This window comes from Leopardus geoffroyi, chromosome C1, assembly GCF_018350155.1.
Source record: "Leopardus geoffroyi isolate Oge1 chromosome C1, O.geoffroyi_Oge1_pat1.0, whole genome shotgun sequence".
Classification (NCBI taxonomy): Eukaryota; Metazoa; Chordata; class Mammalia; order Carnivora; family Felidae; genus Leopardus; species Leopardus geoffroyi.
The window spans coordinates 211,971,238-211,989,172 of NC_059328.1; the positions used below are offsets into that span (position 1 = coordinate 211,971,238).

At 42.2% G+C, this 17,935-nt stretch overlaps 1 protein-coding gene across 5 annotated transcripts in view; it reads right to left on the minus strand.

The window, feature by feature from the left end:
* Positions 1–17,935, minus strand: part of PID1 (phosphotyrosine interaction domain containing 1) — a 231,459-nt gene that overhangs the window by 14,132 nt on the left and 199,392 nt on the right. The window contains exon 1 of one of the 5 annotated variants that reach the window (XM_045481580.1): positions 4,174–4,233. The exons of the other annotated variants lie outside the window; for them this stretch is intronic. Within the exon in view, the coding sequence (XP_045337536.1) occupies positions 4,174–4,218 (45 nt within the window). The 5' untranslated portion in view covers positions 4,219–4,233. Of the gene's footprint in view, positions 1–4,173; positions 4,234–17,935 lie in introns of those variants that run through there. 5 annotated transcript variants of the gene reach the window in all.

Genomic DNA, 17,935 nt, shown 5'->3' on the forward strand with positions numbered 1-17,935 from the left:
TAACCACATGCAGTATTACGTATCTTCTGTGTTGTCTGGGCTACACTGTTCATGCTGCAGCAAGAAAGGACTTAAAGAGCCTCACTGACAGTCCCAGACCTCACCTCGTGTTGCTTGTGCTGATCGTTTCCTTGAAATTATTAGTAAAGTTTGGTACTGCATGAGATTTCTGATCTGAACATCCAATTCTCTGTGTAATCTCATAGGGTGATCAATAGCCTTTCAAGCAGACACTGATACTATTTTAGCATGACATTTGGTGGGGTTGTGGGGTTGCAGGAGGGGCTAGAAGGACTACAGGAGCCCAGAAAGGAAAAGAAAGGCTGTAGAATTTATGATTGTTATGGAAAAGCTATTGTAAGTAATGGTGCTGTGAACACGGGGGGATGAATATCTTTGTCAGGTAGTCTTTTCATTTCTTTAGGTATTTTCCCAGAGGGGCAATTGCCAGATTGATTACGTGGCAGTCCTATTTTTAATTTTTGGAGGATCCCTCATTTGGTTTTCCATACTGTGGCTGTACCAAGGTACACTCCTTCCAACAGCACACAAGGGTTTTCTTCACATCCAAGCCAACACTTGTTATCTCTTATCTTCTTGATGATGGCTGCTGTAGTCGGCATAAGCTGAGATCTCACTGTGGTTTTCACTGACGTTCCCCTAACGACTAGTGATGGTGGGCATCTTTTCATACACCTGTTGGCCTTTTGTATATCTTCTTTGGGGAAATGTCTATTTGAGACCTTTGCCCATTTTTTAATTGAGTGTTCATTTTATTTTACTGTTGAGTTATATGACTTGTTCTACATTTTGGATATTAACCCCTTATATGGTGATGCAAATGATATATGCTTTGACACTTTTTTCCCCATTTTATAGATTGCCTTTTGATGGTTTCTTCTGCTGTGCAGAAGCTTTTTGGTTTGACACAGTCCCACTTGCTTATGTTTTTTTAAGTTTATTTATTTTTGGGGGGCGAGGGGCAGAGAGAGAGGGGAGAGACTCTCAAGCAGGCTCCATACTCAGCACAGAGCCTGATGCGGGGCTCGATCCTGCAAACCATGAGGCTGTGACCTGAGCTGAAATCAATAGTCAGACACTTAACCGACTGAGCCGCCCAGGCACCCCACTTTCTTATTTTGTATTTTGTTGCTTGTCTTTTAGGTGTCATGTCCAACATATCATTACCAAGACCCAAGAGCCAAGACATGGAAACAACCTAAGTGCCCACTGATGGATGAATGGATAAAGAAACTGTGAGACAGATCTATCTATCTATCGATCAATCGATTGATCGATAATTAAGCCATAAAAAGTTGAGGAAATCTCACCATTTGCAACATGAATGAGCCTTGAAGGCATTATGCTAAGTAAAGTCAGACAGAGAAAGACAAATACTGCATGGTCTCACTTGTATGTAGCATCTAAAAACAAAAACAAAAACAAAAACAAAAACAAACAAACAAAAAAACCCACACCAAACGCACAGACACAAAAATCAGACTTGTGGTTATGAGAGGTAGAGCTGGGAGGAAGGGGAATTTGAAGGATGGTGGTCAAAAAGTATGAACTTCCAGTTATAAGATAAATAAGTACCTAGCATGTAACATACAACATGACTGTAACTAACACTGCTACAGGAAGGTTGTTAAGGGTAACTCCTAGGGGTGCCTGGGAGGCTCCGTTGGTTAAGCATTTGACTCTTGACTTCAGCTCAGGTCATGATCTCAGTTTGTGAGTTCAAGCCCCACGTCAGGCTCTGTGCTGACAGCTTAGGGCCTGGAGCCTGCTTCAGATTCTGTGTCTCCCTTTGGAAAAGTGTCTATTCATGTCTCCTGCCCATTTCTTCACTGGATTATTCGTTTTTTGGGTGTGGAGTTTGGTGAGTTCTTTATAGATTTTGGATACTAGCCCTTTATACTAGGATGGGACTTGAGGGTATTATGCTGAGTGAAATAAGTCAGTCAGAGAAAGACAGATACCATATGTTTTTACTTGTAGGTGGATCTTGAGAAACTTAACAGAAGACCATGCGGGAGGCGAAGGGGGGGAAAGTTACAGACAGGGAGGAAGGCAAACCATAAGAGACTCCTGGACACTGAGAACAAACTGAGGGTTGATGGAGGGTGGGGGAGAGGGGAAAGTGGGTGACGGGCAATGAGGAGGGCACCTGTTGGGATGAGCACTGGGTGTCGTACAGAAACCAATTTGACGATAAATTATATTAAAAAAAATATTATGTGTCTCCCTCTCTGTCTGCCCCTCCCCTGCTCACTCTCTGTCTCTCAAAACTAAATACACATTAGAATTAAAAAAAAAACAATAAATAAACATTTTAGAAAAGAGCAAATCCTACAAGTTCTCATCACAAGGAGATGTTTCTTCTTTTTTCTGTTGATTTTTACTGTATCTATGTGAGACAATGAGTGTTCGCTGTATTTATTGTAGTAAACACAATACACGTAAACCATCATGGCATATGCCTTAAACTTACACAACGATGTGTAAGTTCCTCAATAAAACTTTAAAAACATAGTGGCTGGCATAAGAGTGTACTAGCCTAAGTCGAAAATGATATTTTTTTAAAAAAAATTTTTTAACGTTTATTTATTTTTGAGACAGAGAGAGAGCACGAACGGGGGAGGGTCAGAGAGAGGGAGACACAGAATCTGAAACAGGCTCCAGGCTCCGAGCTGTCAGCACAGAGCCCGACGCGGGGCTCGAACTCACGGACTGCGAGATCTTGACCTGAGCTGAAGTCGGCCGCCCAACCGACTGAGCCACCCAGGCGCCCCGAAAATGATATTTTTGAAAGAGATGCTAGTTTGGTATAGAGGTTACACTAACTACACTTAAAGGAGCCATGTCACAATTTTATTTAAATTTACCGTATTTTAAATGTGATAGAAACCGTGTCCTCTGCAACTGTTTAAATGTACAATGGAAATATTCACTGCATACTTAAAGATGTATGGTCAAGGAAAATAGTGATATAGTTTGCAGAAAACTGAGTGAAACCCCTAGACGATGTCTTACTTGACTGATTCTTACTTAAAAGATCTCCTCATAATTAGCGATAATGCTAACTAAAACTACTCTGAGGTGGCCTCCTCACTTGCCAGACTGGTAAAAACAAAAGGTATGGCACACACCATGTTGGCAAGGCTATGGAGAGACAGATACCCTCTTGCACTGCCGACTGGGGTGCAAACTGATAGAACCTTTTTGGAAGGGAATTGGTAATATGTAAACACACACACACAAACATACACCCACACACACACACACACACACAAGATGAATGAATACATTTGCACCTGGCTCGGTGCTAATTTAAATGGGAAATAAAAAGATTTTTATGAGCATATAGAGCTGACTAAACAATCTTGAAGATTACATTTAGTTTTTAGATACATACTGCCAAGGACCTTTTCAATCAAAATCACCCCTCATGCTGATTGGATCAACCTAGTTTGGTGTGACAAATACTACTCTAATTGTCCTGGTGCACCTGTGTGTGTGTGTGTGTGTGTGTGTGTGTAACACCTTTGACAAGCATATATATATATATATATATGAAATAACACCTTTGACGATCAAAATCTGTAAGCACTCAAAAGCTTTATTGTATTTACCTTCTGTTTCTAAGTAGAATGCAATGCATGATGTGAGAGTAATTTTTAATTACTAGCGCCATTATCTGTTTCTATTGTTAGTTAAAAGTCACCTTGGAACCATAACTTTCCTGCTATTTAACTACTGAGCTCCGCTCAGGAAATATTGTGACTACCTGATAATATTCCTACTATTCACCTCTATAGTAGAATTCTCCTCCTACATTTCTTCGTAAGAAAGAAGGGCGATACCAAATATTTAGAAATACAGGAGCAAGGATTTTGAGAGGCTTACATTGTAGCTTCGAAGAGTGTCTGGTTAACGTCATTGTTAATGAGGGTATTCTTAAGAGAAGAAAAGAAAAAAGGCATTTCTCTTTCGGTGTTGGGAAAATAAGAATAAAGAACGAAGCGGGCTCACAGGAATCTTTTAGATGAATGACCACTTTAACAAGTGCAATTATTTTGAGTAAGAGTGTGCTCGCTCGGGAGCAAAGGTTTCAAATCTTAATGGATTAAGGAAAAGCAAGAAACTCTTCTGTTATTTTTCAAGAGGCACCTGTTTAGCAGTCAGAAGAGTCTTCTTTTCGGCCACAGCAGTCATACTAGCAGTGTAAAGCGGACGATCACTGCCCAGCAGACAGACTCTCAATTGCTTCCCTCTGGTTGGCTCGGCAGAAGCAAAGAGCCATGGAGACCATCAGCCCAGGTAAGCAGAAAACTCAACAAGATAACTCAAGGACACCTGCGAACGACACCAGAAGGGAAGTCTGTGTGGCCAGCGAGGGAGGAACAAGAAAAGCGTCTAGTCTGTATCCTCTGGGATGGGTCTGAATGTCAAGGCTCCAGAAACCTGGTACACATCAAGCAAAGATACAGACACCGTGACTTCCAGATCTAATCCAGGAAAGCAGATGTCTTCTTTTAGAAGAAGTGTATTTTCATTGCTTTAGGAAATGCCTCTCTACAAATGGGAAGAGGTTCCCTGTAAAGGCACTGTACTTCCCATATGGGTCTTTGCAAATGGACTGTTTTGAGCTCTCTCAGCGTCCTTTGAAGGAGCTGCTGTCTATTTCCACGTTCGCACTTTCTTTGCATCACCAGCCTCACAGGGACGCTGAGATGCTCGGTGTGGTAAGATCTACAAGGGTCGAAAGTCAACACAGGAACCTGCAGGAACACAGGGTCCTGTCACTGACGCAGCTGGTGTTGGTTCAGCTCATCCCTCCTCGTTCACCAGGAAGGGAGTCCGACAGTTGATTTTCTGTGTCATCACAGAAAACTCTGGGGAGTTCAGAGCAGAGAGCAGCTGCCCTCAGGAGGCCTTGCTCCCTCCACGGATGGTCTCACTCTGCCCAAGTCCCAGGACTCTCTCTTTATGCTTCTTGCAAGTTCCCTCCATTTTGCCTTGTGTATAAATACCTGAGAATTTGGGGGCACCTGGGTGGCTCGATGGGTTGAGCGTCCAACTTTGGCTCAGGTCATGGTCTCCTGGTTCGTGAGTTCAAGCCCCACACTGGGCTCCACACTGCTGATGCAGAGCCTGCCTGGGATTATCTGTCTCCCTCTCAATCTCTCTCTCTCTCTCTGCACTTTTCCCACTTGTTCTCTCTCTCCTCTAAATAAATAAATAAATAAATAAACTTTAAAAAAATATCTGGGAATTCACAGTAGCAGCCCATGTTAGAATGTAGGCTCCCAGAATACAGGTATGAATGTCATATTCACAGCATATGGCACACTGCTTGAGCCCAATAGTAAATGAATTAAAAACATCAGTTAACTCTCCCTAACTTTCAACTTTTTAAACAATTTTTTAACGTTTATTTATTTTCAAGAATAAGGGGGGCACAAGGTGGGCAGACACAGAATCCAAAGGAGGTTCCAGGCCCTGAGCTGTCAGCGTAGAGCCCGACGCGGGGCTCGCACTCATGAACCATAAGATCATGACCTGAGCCAAAGTCGGACACTTAACTGATTGAGCCACTCAGGCGACCCCTTGACTTTCAACTTTTTAATGGCATAACAACATACTCCACATTATCGTTTTCAAACTCTAAAAATTCAGGCTAGTTTCATGTGAGGGGTTTACTTCCTTTCTGATGTTGGTCTATTTGTATTGGTGAATTAATGATAATATAATAATAACAATAATAATAATACCTCAATTAATAAAAGGGATGACTGGTATCCTGAGAAAATAAAGATATCAAGGAACCCTGAAATACAGCCCACCTGATATTTAAAGATGTTTTATAATTAATTTTCCTCACTGATTGGTTCAGAGGAACAGGAAGAGACTGGTGGTAGTTTTAGTTTGTTGAGGGTTCTCCCTCTTTATTCAAGGTTTCTCTACTGTCAGGCCTCTGTTACCTCAGTTGGCGGTGATGTCTTATTTTATTTTATTTTGTTTGGTCAGTGCTTTTCACAAAACTTGCAGACACTCTCAGAAGGTAACAAGTGGGCACCAACATTCCCGGATGGGCTATGTAGGAAACCAACAGGTGTGGACCCGAGTTTGGGGTGGAAGTGAGATGATAAGAAAACCTTCTTTTTCTGGCCCCAGCTATGACGAGGAGTTTCCGGAACCTGGAAGGCGGCTCCCGTTAAACAGTGCATGTCTCATGCCCAAGCCCACATACCTGCCCGGCCTGCTCTCCACTCTCCTTCCATGGGTTGGCGCCTCTAGGCCATCTCCCATAGCCTTCTCTGTCCGTCACAGTCTCTGCATCTCAGGTCAAGGGCGGCAGATCTTTGCACTGTTTCTGACCGTTCCTTGAATTTGTGCAATCACAGAAGTGGCAGGTCAGGCTCCTGCTGTGACAGGAAGACCTCCACTGCCAGCCTCAAGCGCTGATGGCCCAAATCTAACTTGACATCGCCTACCTCTGTCCGCACTCATTCTGCTCTGCCGGGTGGCAATTCAATCCAGGGTTGAAGGGGAAAATGGCCCTTGGGGCTTCTCACTGATCCCGCCAAAGAGCCCACCCACCCTACCAGGAGCCACGCTGCAGCAGGGCAATAATTCCTTCCACCGAATAAACAGATACAGTTCAAAAAAATAAACAAGCAGGAAGGGAGGCCAACATTTTCACAGTCAAACCTTAGTTCTACTACAGACACGCACACTCCCCCAACTTCCTAAAATCCCTTCCCGGTAAAGCCTGTTGTGTGTGAATGCTAAGAGAAGAGTCAGCATCTCTAAATCAGAAATGTGTCATGTGTGTGTTCACGCATGTGTGCACACCCAGGTGAGCGAGGGACACTATGAAAATGCACTTTGCGGTACGAGAAGACGTGCCCCAGGTCTTCTTTTTGTAGAGGCCTGGAAAAATCTTATGGGAAACAAATCCTAATTTTTCTTCTTAATTTTCTTTCAGTAAAAATACAAAATAAAAACATAATTTAAAATTATACGATCACTAACCTAATTAAACTCACCAGTACCCCCCAGCAATCCTCCAAAAGCAGAAGACAAGTGAGATTTTTATTCTTCTAAATAAAAGCCTAGATTCAAAGAATGACTCAGAACACAGTCACCTCCCAAAATATTTGATCCCTCGTTAGGTTTTGGTCTGGGCAAAAAAGGTTTCATTTGATGATTCCATCTTGCTTTCAAGATGTATAGGAAATTCCACCAAGCCAAGCCTACTATATACAGTCCAGGGTCTATTCACTATTGACCTTGGATGAGACTCAAATCTCCCAATAAAAAAACAAACTCAGCTTCTATTACCCAAATTAATGTGGCAAGACCTCCTATTATCTTGATTGCTGTAAAAGGGCTCCCAATGAAAAACCAGCTAGTTATTCTTGGGTGTCCAAGAAAATTCCTCTGTGGCCCCATAAAGCTTACCATCACCATCGGCCTCTAGAACCAGGGAGGGTTTGAATCTACCTGGAGAAAGGGCTTCTTGCTCACTTGGAGGCTACATAACTACATTTTGTGCTCAGAGTGGTCCGGTTGTCTTGAGTCAATCCCACTCTTCTGGCAAAAGGAATTGAAACCCAGGCCAAAGAGCTGGACTGCAAGGAGACATCACACCAGCCTTCTCCACTTCCTTCCTGGCCAACATGCCCAAAGCAAACTTCACCAAACTCCACTTCCAAATTGGAAGCCTTCAGACACCGGGGGAAGGGCAGGCAGGGAAGTGATTTTTGTGCTAATCAATTCTGAGCCCCATTTCAGCCAGGTATGGAAGACTTATTGACTCTACAATAAGATAAAAGCAAAACAAAGCGTAATCCTGTTCATTTGAAGCCAATACTACACTCGGTAATAATCTGATTAGGAAAAAAAAAAAAAAAAGGAATAAAAACAAAATGCGATGTTTTAAAAATGGTAATATTCAGTTTTATGTCACCAGGACATTACATTTTAAAAATACTTAATATTTCTAATTAGTTTATGTATGGGTCTCATGAAACATACGAAAATAATAATCGTGCTTAACACTGATGGAGTGATAACTCTCAGGCACTGTTTTATGCATCCGATATACGAATTGACTAATTCTCACATAATCTTGGCAGATAAGTATGGTTATGATTCCCATTTTCGATGGGAAGGACTGAGGCACAGAGAGGCTAAGTTCCTTATCAGAGGTTACGCAGGCAGTTTCCATTCAAAGCCCAGTTCTTAAGCACCTCTCTTCCTATAACTCCTTTGAGTCAAAATGGGATTTGTATTCAGACACTCTCTCTTTGCTCAAGGGCTTGAACCAGGGAGTTTGAATGGCCTTAAGACTGCTTTACTTCTAGGATTGCAACTACCATGGAGCCACCACAAGAGAAAAACAAAGCACTAGATTCTGCACACTAAGCCGGGGGAGGCAGCAGAATCATCATTTCCCTTTATGATATATAGTGTTACTTTTTAAAAACATTTTGCTTTTTAGGGTGAGCCCTAAAGTGGCAGAAGGCTTCTCGAGACATCCTGTCCGTGGTACCAGGAGCTACCATTTTAAGACAGCCTCTTCCTGAGTGTGGATAAATGAGTTGAAGCCACACGCCATAGCATCCAGCAATTTTCCATCATTCCACGAACCCTCCTAACTGGCCTCACTTAAGAGCTCTTTTGGGAATAGCACCATCAACAAAATTCAGCCCTCTTTACTACCGAGCTTTGTTCTACCCACATCCTCTGGGTAGATCTTCAATGTGGCCCCGACTCTAAAAATATTTTCACAAAGTCTGTACACAAAGTGGGAGGGTCCTCTGAAGGGGACGGTTCTCTCTGTTGCAAAGGAGAGTTAAGACTTCTGGGCTGGGCTTTGTTTATCCTCTCAAAATACTTTTCCTGGGTAGGAAAGAGGGAACAAAGCAAAACTTGCAACTTCAAGGCGCTGGCTAGAGAAGCAGGGGCCTTCTAAAGATTTGTCCCGAAGGCTTCACTCCCGGGAGTTAGCCAGGACAAGAAGGGGCTGAAATCTCAGAGCAACAAGGAAGCAGCAGCTATGATGGGGCAGAAATCAAAGGGAAAATCAGATGCAGTGGCCAGTGATGTATATTAAAATGATAATGTATGCTACGCTATTTTTTTATAAATGTAAGATTTTACTTTATGCTTTATCTTTAGACATTTATACATGAAATATATTTAATATGGACTTTCACAGATTTTATTTTATAAATTCTTTACAATTTCTAAAGTAACAGTATCTAGGGTGTTGTGCAAAATTTATATTGCATTATAGGTACTGTCATTTTGCTGGAGTTTGGCAATCACCACATGACCCAAGAAATTAAATGCAAACTTGATTGTACATTAGCATTTTTCCAAGAAAGGAGTCACCATTTTAATCAGAAAAGGGATTAGCAATGCAAAAGAAGAAAAGACACATTGCCTATATTAAATTCCTAGAATTATGGCAGCGAGGAATATGAATGTTTTTAAAATTTTTGATGACTATTTTAAAATTGCTTTTCAGAAGCATGTTGCCAATTTTTATTCCCGATAGCTATGTATAAGGCTCTTTCCACGCAGACACTTTTCAACAATGGTGATCATCATCTTTAGCATCTTTGCCAAAGATTAAATTTTTTGAAACTAATTTATTGATGATCTTTGTTTCTTCCTTGGTAAATGACCTGTTCAATTTCTTTGCCCCTTTTTGTTTCAACAGAGGACTGTTTATCTTCTTTCCAGTATGTGTATCTCACTTTGTTTTATATCTCACTCCTTTGGTCAGTATCCAGAACAACAGTAGACAATACTGGTGATAATGGCAATCCTAGTCCGTAGCCTGAACTTATTCGGAATGCAGGACAATTCCAGAACATCAGAAATACACTCACGAGGAGACGTAAGTAGCCAAATGCATTTCAACAACTTCTCTTACTTAGTGATTATCAGTAGCTCAGATAATTGATAACCATGAGCTAATAAGATAATACAAGACACATATTCTAATTTCTTTCCCAAGTTTAACAGCTCAGAAATCCTGACATTACTTTTAGAAACTTGCTGACTGTATTTGTGATGTTTTAAGTTCAATCAGAGGGGGGAAATTAGACAAAATTATTCACAAATAACACACATAACTGAGAAAAATTTGCTGCATTACCTAGACACATGGAACAGGTTTTTCCCAAAAGCACCTAAGTCACTATCAACTTAGTTTATCACAATCTTAGGGAAAAGTTACACAGTGAGATATACATATTCACATCTCCACGTATACATTCACATGTAATTAACCTTGCACAGTCAAAATTCTATAAATATTGATCACGGAAGAGGAGAATTGTGGAAGAATGCCAAAATAATAAATCGCTTGGCTAGAGAACTTTCCAAAATGACAGCTCCTGTTTCTTTGGGTTATTTTTTTGTGAATCTCAAAAGAAGGGCATTCCCTGAAGCAAGACGGGAGACTATGAGAACACACAGCCATACAAAAGGCACGGCAGTTCTATCAGTGAAATCCCCCATTAGAGCATGCGACCATCAGTTTCACATCTCCCGCACATATTACAATGCAAAATGAGGGCCATGACTGATGAAAACCTTGGAGATTGCTCTAGCTGTCAAAATGTATGGCCTCTCCAGCAGAGTTCTAAAATTGCATCCATTCGAAGCTGGGAAATCAAGGGCCCAGGCAGCAAATCCATTATTCTGAGGTGAGCCAGACTACACCTGGAGAGTTTTTTAGGCTATGTGGAATAGACTCGTCGGTCCTTAATATTCGCGTACTGAAGAATCCACCTTTCCAAATATTTATGTAAGTATACCCTCAGTTCATAGCATGGTAACTGCCAAATAATGTGGATTTGGGAAAATCCCATGAAGCCGTGGCCACTCCACACTATGTGTGTATACACAATACTCGTATAAGACTCTTCTAGAGAAACATCAGTCTGCCATTAGCCGTGTAGCCATTCAGTGTCCCGTCTCAAACAAGCAGGGAAACGTTATAAATTACTGCAGGCTCTCTAATGAACAGGCCATGATACCACCATTTCCAGCTTGGTGGTGTTCTCACGGTCCTAATTTAAGGCCAAAAAAAAAAAAAAAAAAAAAATCACATGCTTAATGCCAATCAATGTTCTCCACGTGATAAAACTTTTAAGCATCTCCTAACATCTTCTATGAAGAAAGTAACGAATTGTTACCCATAGATTAGACACCTTTCAGGCCTGCAATGCACACAACACAAGAGAGAAGCTTCAACAGAAATTTGACCGGGGGGGGGGGGCAACTGAAAAAAGTGCTCTGACTCTAGTGTCCCTGAGTGTCTAATTTCCTTGTAGGACTCCCTACTCACTCCCAACTATGGCCACAAATCCTGGGCTCATAGAAAGTCTGCTTCCACTTAATGACTATTTCATGCACAAACCTCTAATCCTCTCCTTTGTCCTAGTGCATGGCGAAAACAAGCCCAAAGTGTCCGCAGACTTAGAAAAAGGAAAGAAACAACAAATAAAACAAGAAGGAAATTTTAATCCATTTAGACAGATAAATATACAAAAAAAACAAAAAAAACAAAACAAAACAAAAAAAAACCACAACAGCTTTAGGATCCTGAGATTATCTAAGTCCTTATCATTAACTGAATGGTGGATTTTTTCAGATTTAATTTTAGAGCGACAGAGAGAGCGAGATGGAGAGAGAGAGAGAGAGAGAGAGAGACTGACCATGGGGGCGGGGGGGGGGTGCGCAGAGGGAGAAAGAGAGAGAGAATCCTAAGCAGGCTCCATGCCCGGCAGAGTCAGACACGGAGCTTGATTCCACAGCCGTGAGATCACATCCTGAGCCGAAACCAAGAGTTGGACACTCAACTGACTGAGCCCCAGGAGCCCCTGAATGATGGATTTTATACCGAGTAGTTGGGCTAATTAGCTGATGCCTGGTCTTGGACAAATGACTGAATCTTGGTTTCCTCATTCACAAAATGAGGATTCATTCAACAAATATTTGAGGGTCTCCGCTCTGTCAGAGAACACAGCAGTGGAGGGAGAAAAGGCAACTGCAGCTAACTGCCCATTATCCAATACAAGTGGCAATACCTACAGTATCAGTTTTCATGGGGGGAGGGGGAGAAAGAAGGGATGTGAATAAGTGTCCAGCACATTGGAAAGTCTCCCAATAAAACGCAGTGGGGCGGGAGTGTTGCCTTTATGATTTGTTGCGAGGTGATGTGGGCTCAGCTTGCTGGTCCAGCTTGGATTCTTCGGTTTCCAAATCCTTTCGAATGTTTATTTATTTTTGAGAGAGAGAGAGAGATTGAGAGAGACAGAGCACGAGAAGGGAAGGGGCAGAGAGAGGAGACACAGAATCTGAAGCAGGCTCCAGGCTTTAAGCTGTCAGCACACAGCCTGACACGGGGCTCGAACTCACGAGAACTGTGAGATCGTGACTGGTGCCACCCGCCACTGATCAGCCACCCAGGAGCGCCTCCAAATCCTTTATTCCTGCATCTGGTAGGTAACACTCTCCTCCTTTTTAAATTTTTTTTTTCAACGTTTATTTATTTTTGGGACAGAGAGAGACAGAGCATGAACGGGGGAGGGGCAGAGAGAGAGGGAGACACAGAATCAGAAACAGACAGGCTCCAGGCTCTGAGCCATCAGCCCAGAGCCTGACGCGGGGCTTGAACTCACGGACCGCGAGATCGTGACCTGCCTGAAGTCAGACGCTTAACCGACTGCACCACCCAGGCGCCCCAATACTCTCCTCCTTTAAGATCAGACTAAATCCTTCCCATTTTGTCTACAGACAGACGGAGACTAAATACTCTCTTCAGAAAAGCTCTATCCGCCTAAGGATAGGTCAGGTGCACCCTCTCGTCTCCAGCTCACCGGAAGGACAGAGAAATGTGAGAGACCTCTGAGTCCCACAGAGGCCTGAAGTCTTCCCGGCTCAGACCCACTACAGGTCACATCTGCAGGACTCCGGTTCATTCCCGCCTCCACTTCCAGGAGCAAAGAATCATTTTGCTAAAGCAGTTGAACAATATTATAATGCCAAAATATTCCGAATTGGGGACAAACATAACATATATATTAGTAGCCGTGGATCCAAAGATTACAACTGCCCAGAAGAGCATCTGCACAGAGAGTCATCTTCTCGAGGTTATTGGAAAAAAATCACCCAGAAAAATATTTACATGGAGGAGGGGCTCAGGTAGGAGTGCTCCTGTCAGAGAAGCTTTAGACTTCTTTATCAAGCTAGCCACGGGGAGAAACTGTCCTGGTAAATTTTCTATTTTGAAGACAGTCTAGTTGCACTAATGCGGTTAGTAATAAGTTTCCGTAATAAGTTTCTACGCCTCTGGAGAGCCGATTGACCATTTCTACTTGCTCCCGAGGGCCTTCTTACCTAACTGCTGGGATCTGGCTCAGAGACCCTGTTTTTCAACAAATGGGGATCGATAAAGCGCTTGCTGTTTTGAAGGCAGATTTCTGTGCAGGGTCATTCTCTCCCCCAGAAGCCCTCACACATGAAATAAATTTCCTTGGTTATCCATTGTCTCATTTGGCCTGTGGGAAGTGTTCCTTTCAAACAAGAAGAAAAAAACTGAACTGAAAACTACCTGAAGGCTACCTGGCATCTCACTCAGATGAGGGACAAGGCATCTGACAATAATTTCAGGTATCATTCCGTGTGAATATGGATGGAAGACTAAGAAAAAAAAAATCAGCAGGATTTTACTCTGTGGTATTTGCAAGTTTTCTGTGGGTGTAGGAAGTGTACTTAATAAAGGGCTCCAACATTAAAACACATCTTTGTCTCAGGAAACTATTTTATTCTTTAATGTGTGCCAAATGTAATTTTTGCGAAAGCTACATTTCAATAAGTAAATGATTCTAAGTGACGTTTTAGCTCGCTATGATTAAGAACAACAAAAGCCTATGCCACAAAAATCGAACAGAACATTAGTAAATGTTATAATATAACCATTTCTAGGTAGAAGACAGATTTCTATCAATTAAAACGTCTCTGGGGCATATAAATGTATATAAACATGTAATGCACACGTGTCCTATTTTGGTTCAAATTGCATTAACTTCCCTTCTTGATGACATCACTTATAAAACTGTGATTCCTTTTTTAAAATTTTTTAATGTTTATTTATTTTCGAAAGAAAGAGACAGGGCACAACTGGGGGAGGGGCAGGGAGGGAGGGAGACACAGAATCCGAAGCAGGCTCCAGGCTCCGAGCTGTCAGCACAGAGCCCGACGTGGGGCTCAAACTCGTGAACCACGAGATCATGACCTGAGCCGAAGTCAGTAACCCTACCGACTGAGCCACCCAGGCGGGATTTTTATCTGAGTTTTTAAACTCCTAGGGGAAACAGTTTCATTGAACACCACCAAAATCAGATTTTCAAAAACTGTAAACTCTGAAGCTATAAATATGTTACAGTGATTACAGAACGAAAAACAAGCATTTGTTCGTTCAAAACAAATATTTTTTTGAGCGTCAAAAATATGCCACACGCTCAGGCATGCTGCAGGCATGCGGAGACACAAGTGAATAAAACAGACAAAAATCTCTGCCTTCATGAACGAGGAGAAAATCGGATCTTCTTATCTGCTGTAGCCCATTCTAGAACTGGTAGCAACTGCTATTCTGCCAGGGCCACAGCAGCCTGGAAAGCAGGTCTCCCACTGTGAACCTAGACAATAAAGCCTCAGGTACACCCTCGCATCACGCACAGAGTTCAAACTCACTTCACTGTGTACCAATCGAAGCTAACTTTTCACCTTCCAAATTGGATGACTGCTTTTGGACGTCATATAAAATGTAATTTCGTGGTTTATCGTTACCTTAAGCAATTACTTTGAAGGGGCTTAACGATGAAATATCAAGTCTGCTCCCAAGAAATCTATTCTATCTAAGGTTCACCTAGCAGTGGCAATGCAAGCGATCAATCAAAGCAGACCCATGACCAAAGCTTTGGAATATCCTGGGGAAGGTTTTTTGTTTTGTTTTGTTTTCTTTTGTTTTGTTAGGGTTAAGATTCAGAAAAAGTCTGTTGAATCTTGGAACAACTTCAAGAAATGAAAATTTTCTCCATTTCTCCCCATGTATTCAATTCTTGTTTTAGTCATACAAATGGATAATAACCAAGGACAGGATAATTACAGATCGGTAAGTATAGAATGGGTAGTTTTATATGCTCATAGTGGTGTTAGGCAGGGTGAGATATAACCAAAACAAAGAAGAGTTTTCCATCAAGCTGGATTCAACAAACATGAAGTGTTCCCCCCAAAATAGAAAACAGCAGGTAACTATGTGGTGGGTAGTTTGGCATGATCCATATACCCAACAGGATGTCATAAGAGGCAAGGTTCAACAAAGTTGAGATGCACTTGCCTTGAACAAGGGAGTGAATAGGTTAAAAAGGAGAGATTCCTCATAAGGCTTGGCTGAGGAATTAATCATGTGCACATGTGGAGGGAAGAAGGTGGTCTGACTAAAGTAGGGTTCATGTTTGGAGAGAGCTGGCATGTGATGCCGGAGATGTAAGAGATTACAAAGAACCTGATGACGGGCGAGGGTTCAGACTAGACACGATCAGTGACAGGAAAGATGAATCAGATGATAAAAGCAGTGTTTTTTTAGAGTAATCTCTACTCCCAATGTGGAGCTCAAGCTCATGATCCTGAGATCAAGAGTTGACCCTGAGATCAAGAGTCGACCCTGAGATCAAGAGTTGACCCCAAGATAAAGAGTCATATGCCCTACCGACTGAGCCAGCCAGGTGTCCAATACAACCGTATTTATGGAGGTTTAATCTGGTGGAGGCGGCCAAAGTCAACCACAATGTGACTTGCCACTCACAGAGGAAAATGTCGTACCTCAATGGAAAACTATGCATCTACCGTCTACCCTAGGGGCCAGTCCTCTGAATTATCAGATTCTGGCTCTGTGGGAGTACTGTACAACTCTGTAAGTTATGTGACAGCAATGCAGAATGATTCTTGTGTAAACACGTGCAAATTCTGTCCTGTCCAGAAGCTTTCTGAGTGACGTCCCATCCCCCAAATCAACCCCTTCAAACAGGGGATAACAATTTTGCGTCCATGTGTACATTCATTTCAATATTCCTGATATTATCAGTGAGCCTATCCTTCAGATTCTCTTTTGAACTGGCTGTAACATCTGCCTGCTTTCCTCATTGATTGATGAGTACAATAGAATCCAAACACATGTTCATTTTATGTCTGCGTGGAAGTCAGGATTTTGCCTTACACGGAAATACCTTCTGAAGGATAAAGTCATAGTGCAGACCTGGGTACTTTGACAGAGAGGTCAGTGCCAATACAACTGGGGAGAAGGGAAGAAACCAGACTCCTTAAAGAAAATGTTGGGGTGCCTCAGTGGCTCAGTCGGTTAAGCATCCCACTTCAGCTCAGGTCATGATCTTACGGTTCGTGAGTTCGAGCCCCACGTCGGACTCTGTGCTGACAGCTCAGAGCCTGGAACCTGCTTCGGATTCTGTGTCTCCCCTCTCTCTGCCCCTCCCCTGCTCACGTTCTGTTTCTCTCTCAAAAATAAATACACATTAAAAGAAATAATAATAATAAAATAAAATGTTGGGCAAGACATGGTGACTGAAAGAGTACCCTGAATAATTCCCAACTTATCATCATGGACTTCCACACTTCTCATTCATCATGGGTGCTCAGATTCACAAAATTGACAGACCTTCAATAAACTTTGAGCAAGGTGCCTGATTCGAGGAGAGAGGCAGAACAGTTCAAGCAACTTAGCTTCCTGACAATGGTTCCTTTTGCAATTCTTCCCAGCTCCTCCCACAGAGAACCTCCTAAGATGGAAGCCAAACACTTGTCTCTACCTGTGACGTAGCTCTCTGTGTTCCAACCTTCCCTAAGGAGGAAGAGGGTAAGCAAAACAAGGGTAATTTAACATGTTTAAAAGGCTTCCCTTGTGTTCCACTAGCCACACCTTAAAAGAGGGAATTTAAAAATGAGCAGAGGAGAGAATCTTGTCAAGAAAAAGATAATAGGGAGAGCTGCTTCGGTGTATCCCCACTGAATTAATCTATATGCAGATAATTAGAAATTGACCATATTGGGGCACCTGGGTGGCGCAGTCGGTTAAGCGTCCGACTTCAGCCAGGTCACGATCTCGCGGTCCGTGAGTTCGAGCCCCCCGTCAGGCTCTGGGCTGATGGCTCAGAGCCTGGAGCCTGTTTCCGATTCTGTGTCTCCCTCTCTCTCTGCCCCTCCCCCGTTCATGCTCTGTCTCTCTCTGTCCCAAAAAAATAAATAAAAAACGTTGAAAAAGAAAATTAAAAAAAAAAAAAAAGAAATTGACCATAACTATGGCTTCCCCTAATCACAGAATCAAATGAAAAGAAACCCAAATATTTGTGTCTTTTTACGTTATCTGCCTACATAGGCATTTTTGGTTCCAGACACAAAATACCTCATGTGAAAAATGGAAGACAACCTCATGCTCATATTTAAACAAACTTACCAATATATCAACCAATTTTGTTCTAAAACCCAGGATAGGGCCTGAGAATACAGCTACAGATGTTGGATTTGAACCTTTACAGACACACAGCCTGTTTTCCACAATGGTCATTCATTTGTAACACTGAGTTTGCAAAGCATTTCCACACAGAGCATTGTACTCAACTCTCACCTTGTGAACCAAGGCTATTTCATACACGAACAAGTTGAGGCTGAGAGGTGGGATGGCTTGCCCAAGTGGACACTAGTTGTTAACAACTGAAATTAAAATCCTAAAAAAATCTCAAATTCCAGTGAACTCTTAATTAACCAGAAAGAGCAGGTTATTCATATATTGTACACAGTCTGGTTATTTTGAGTGGTAAAGCTCATA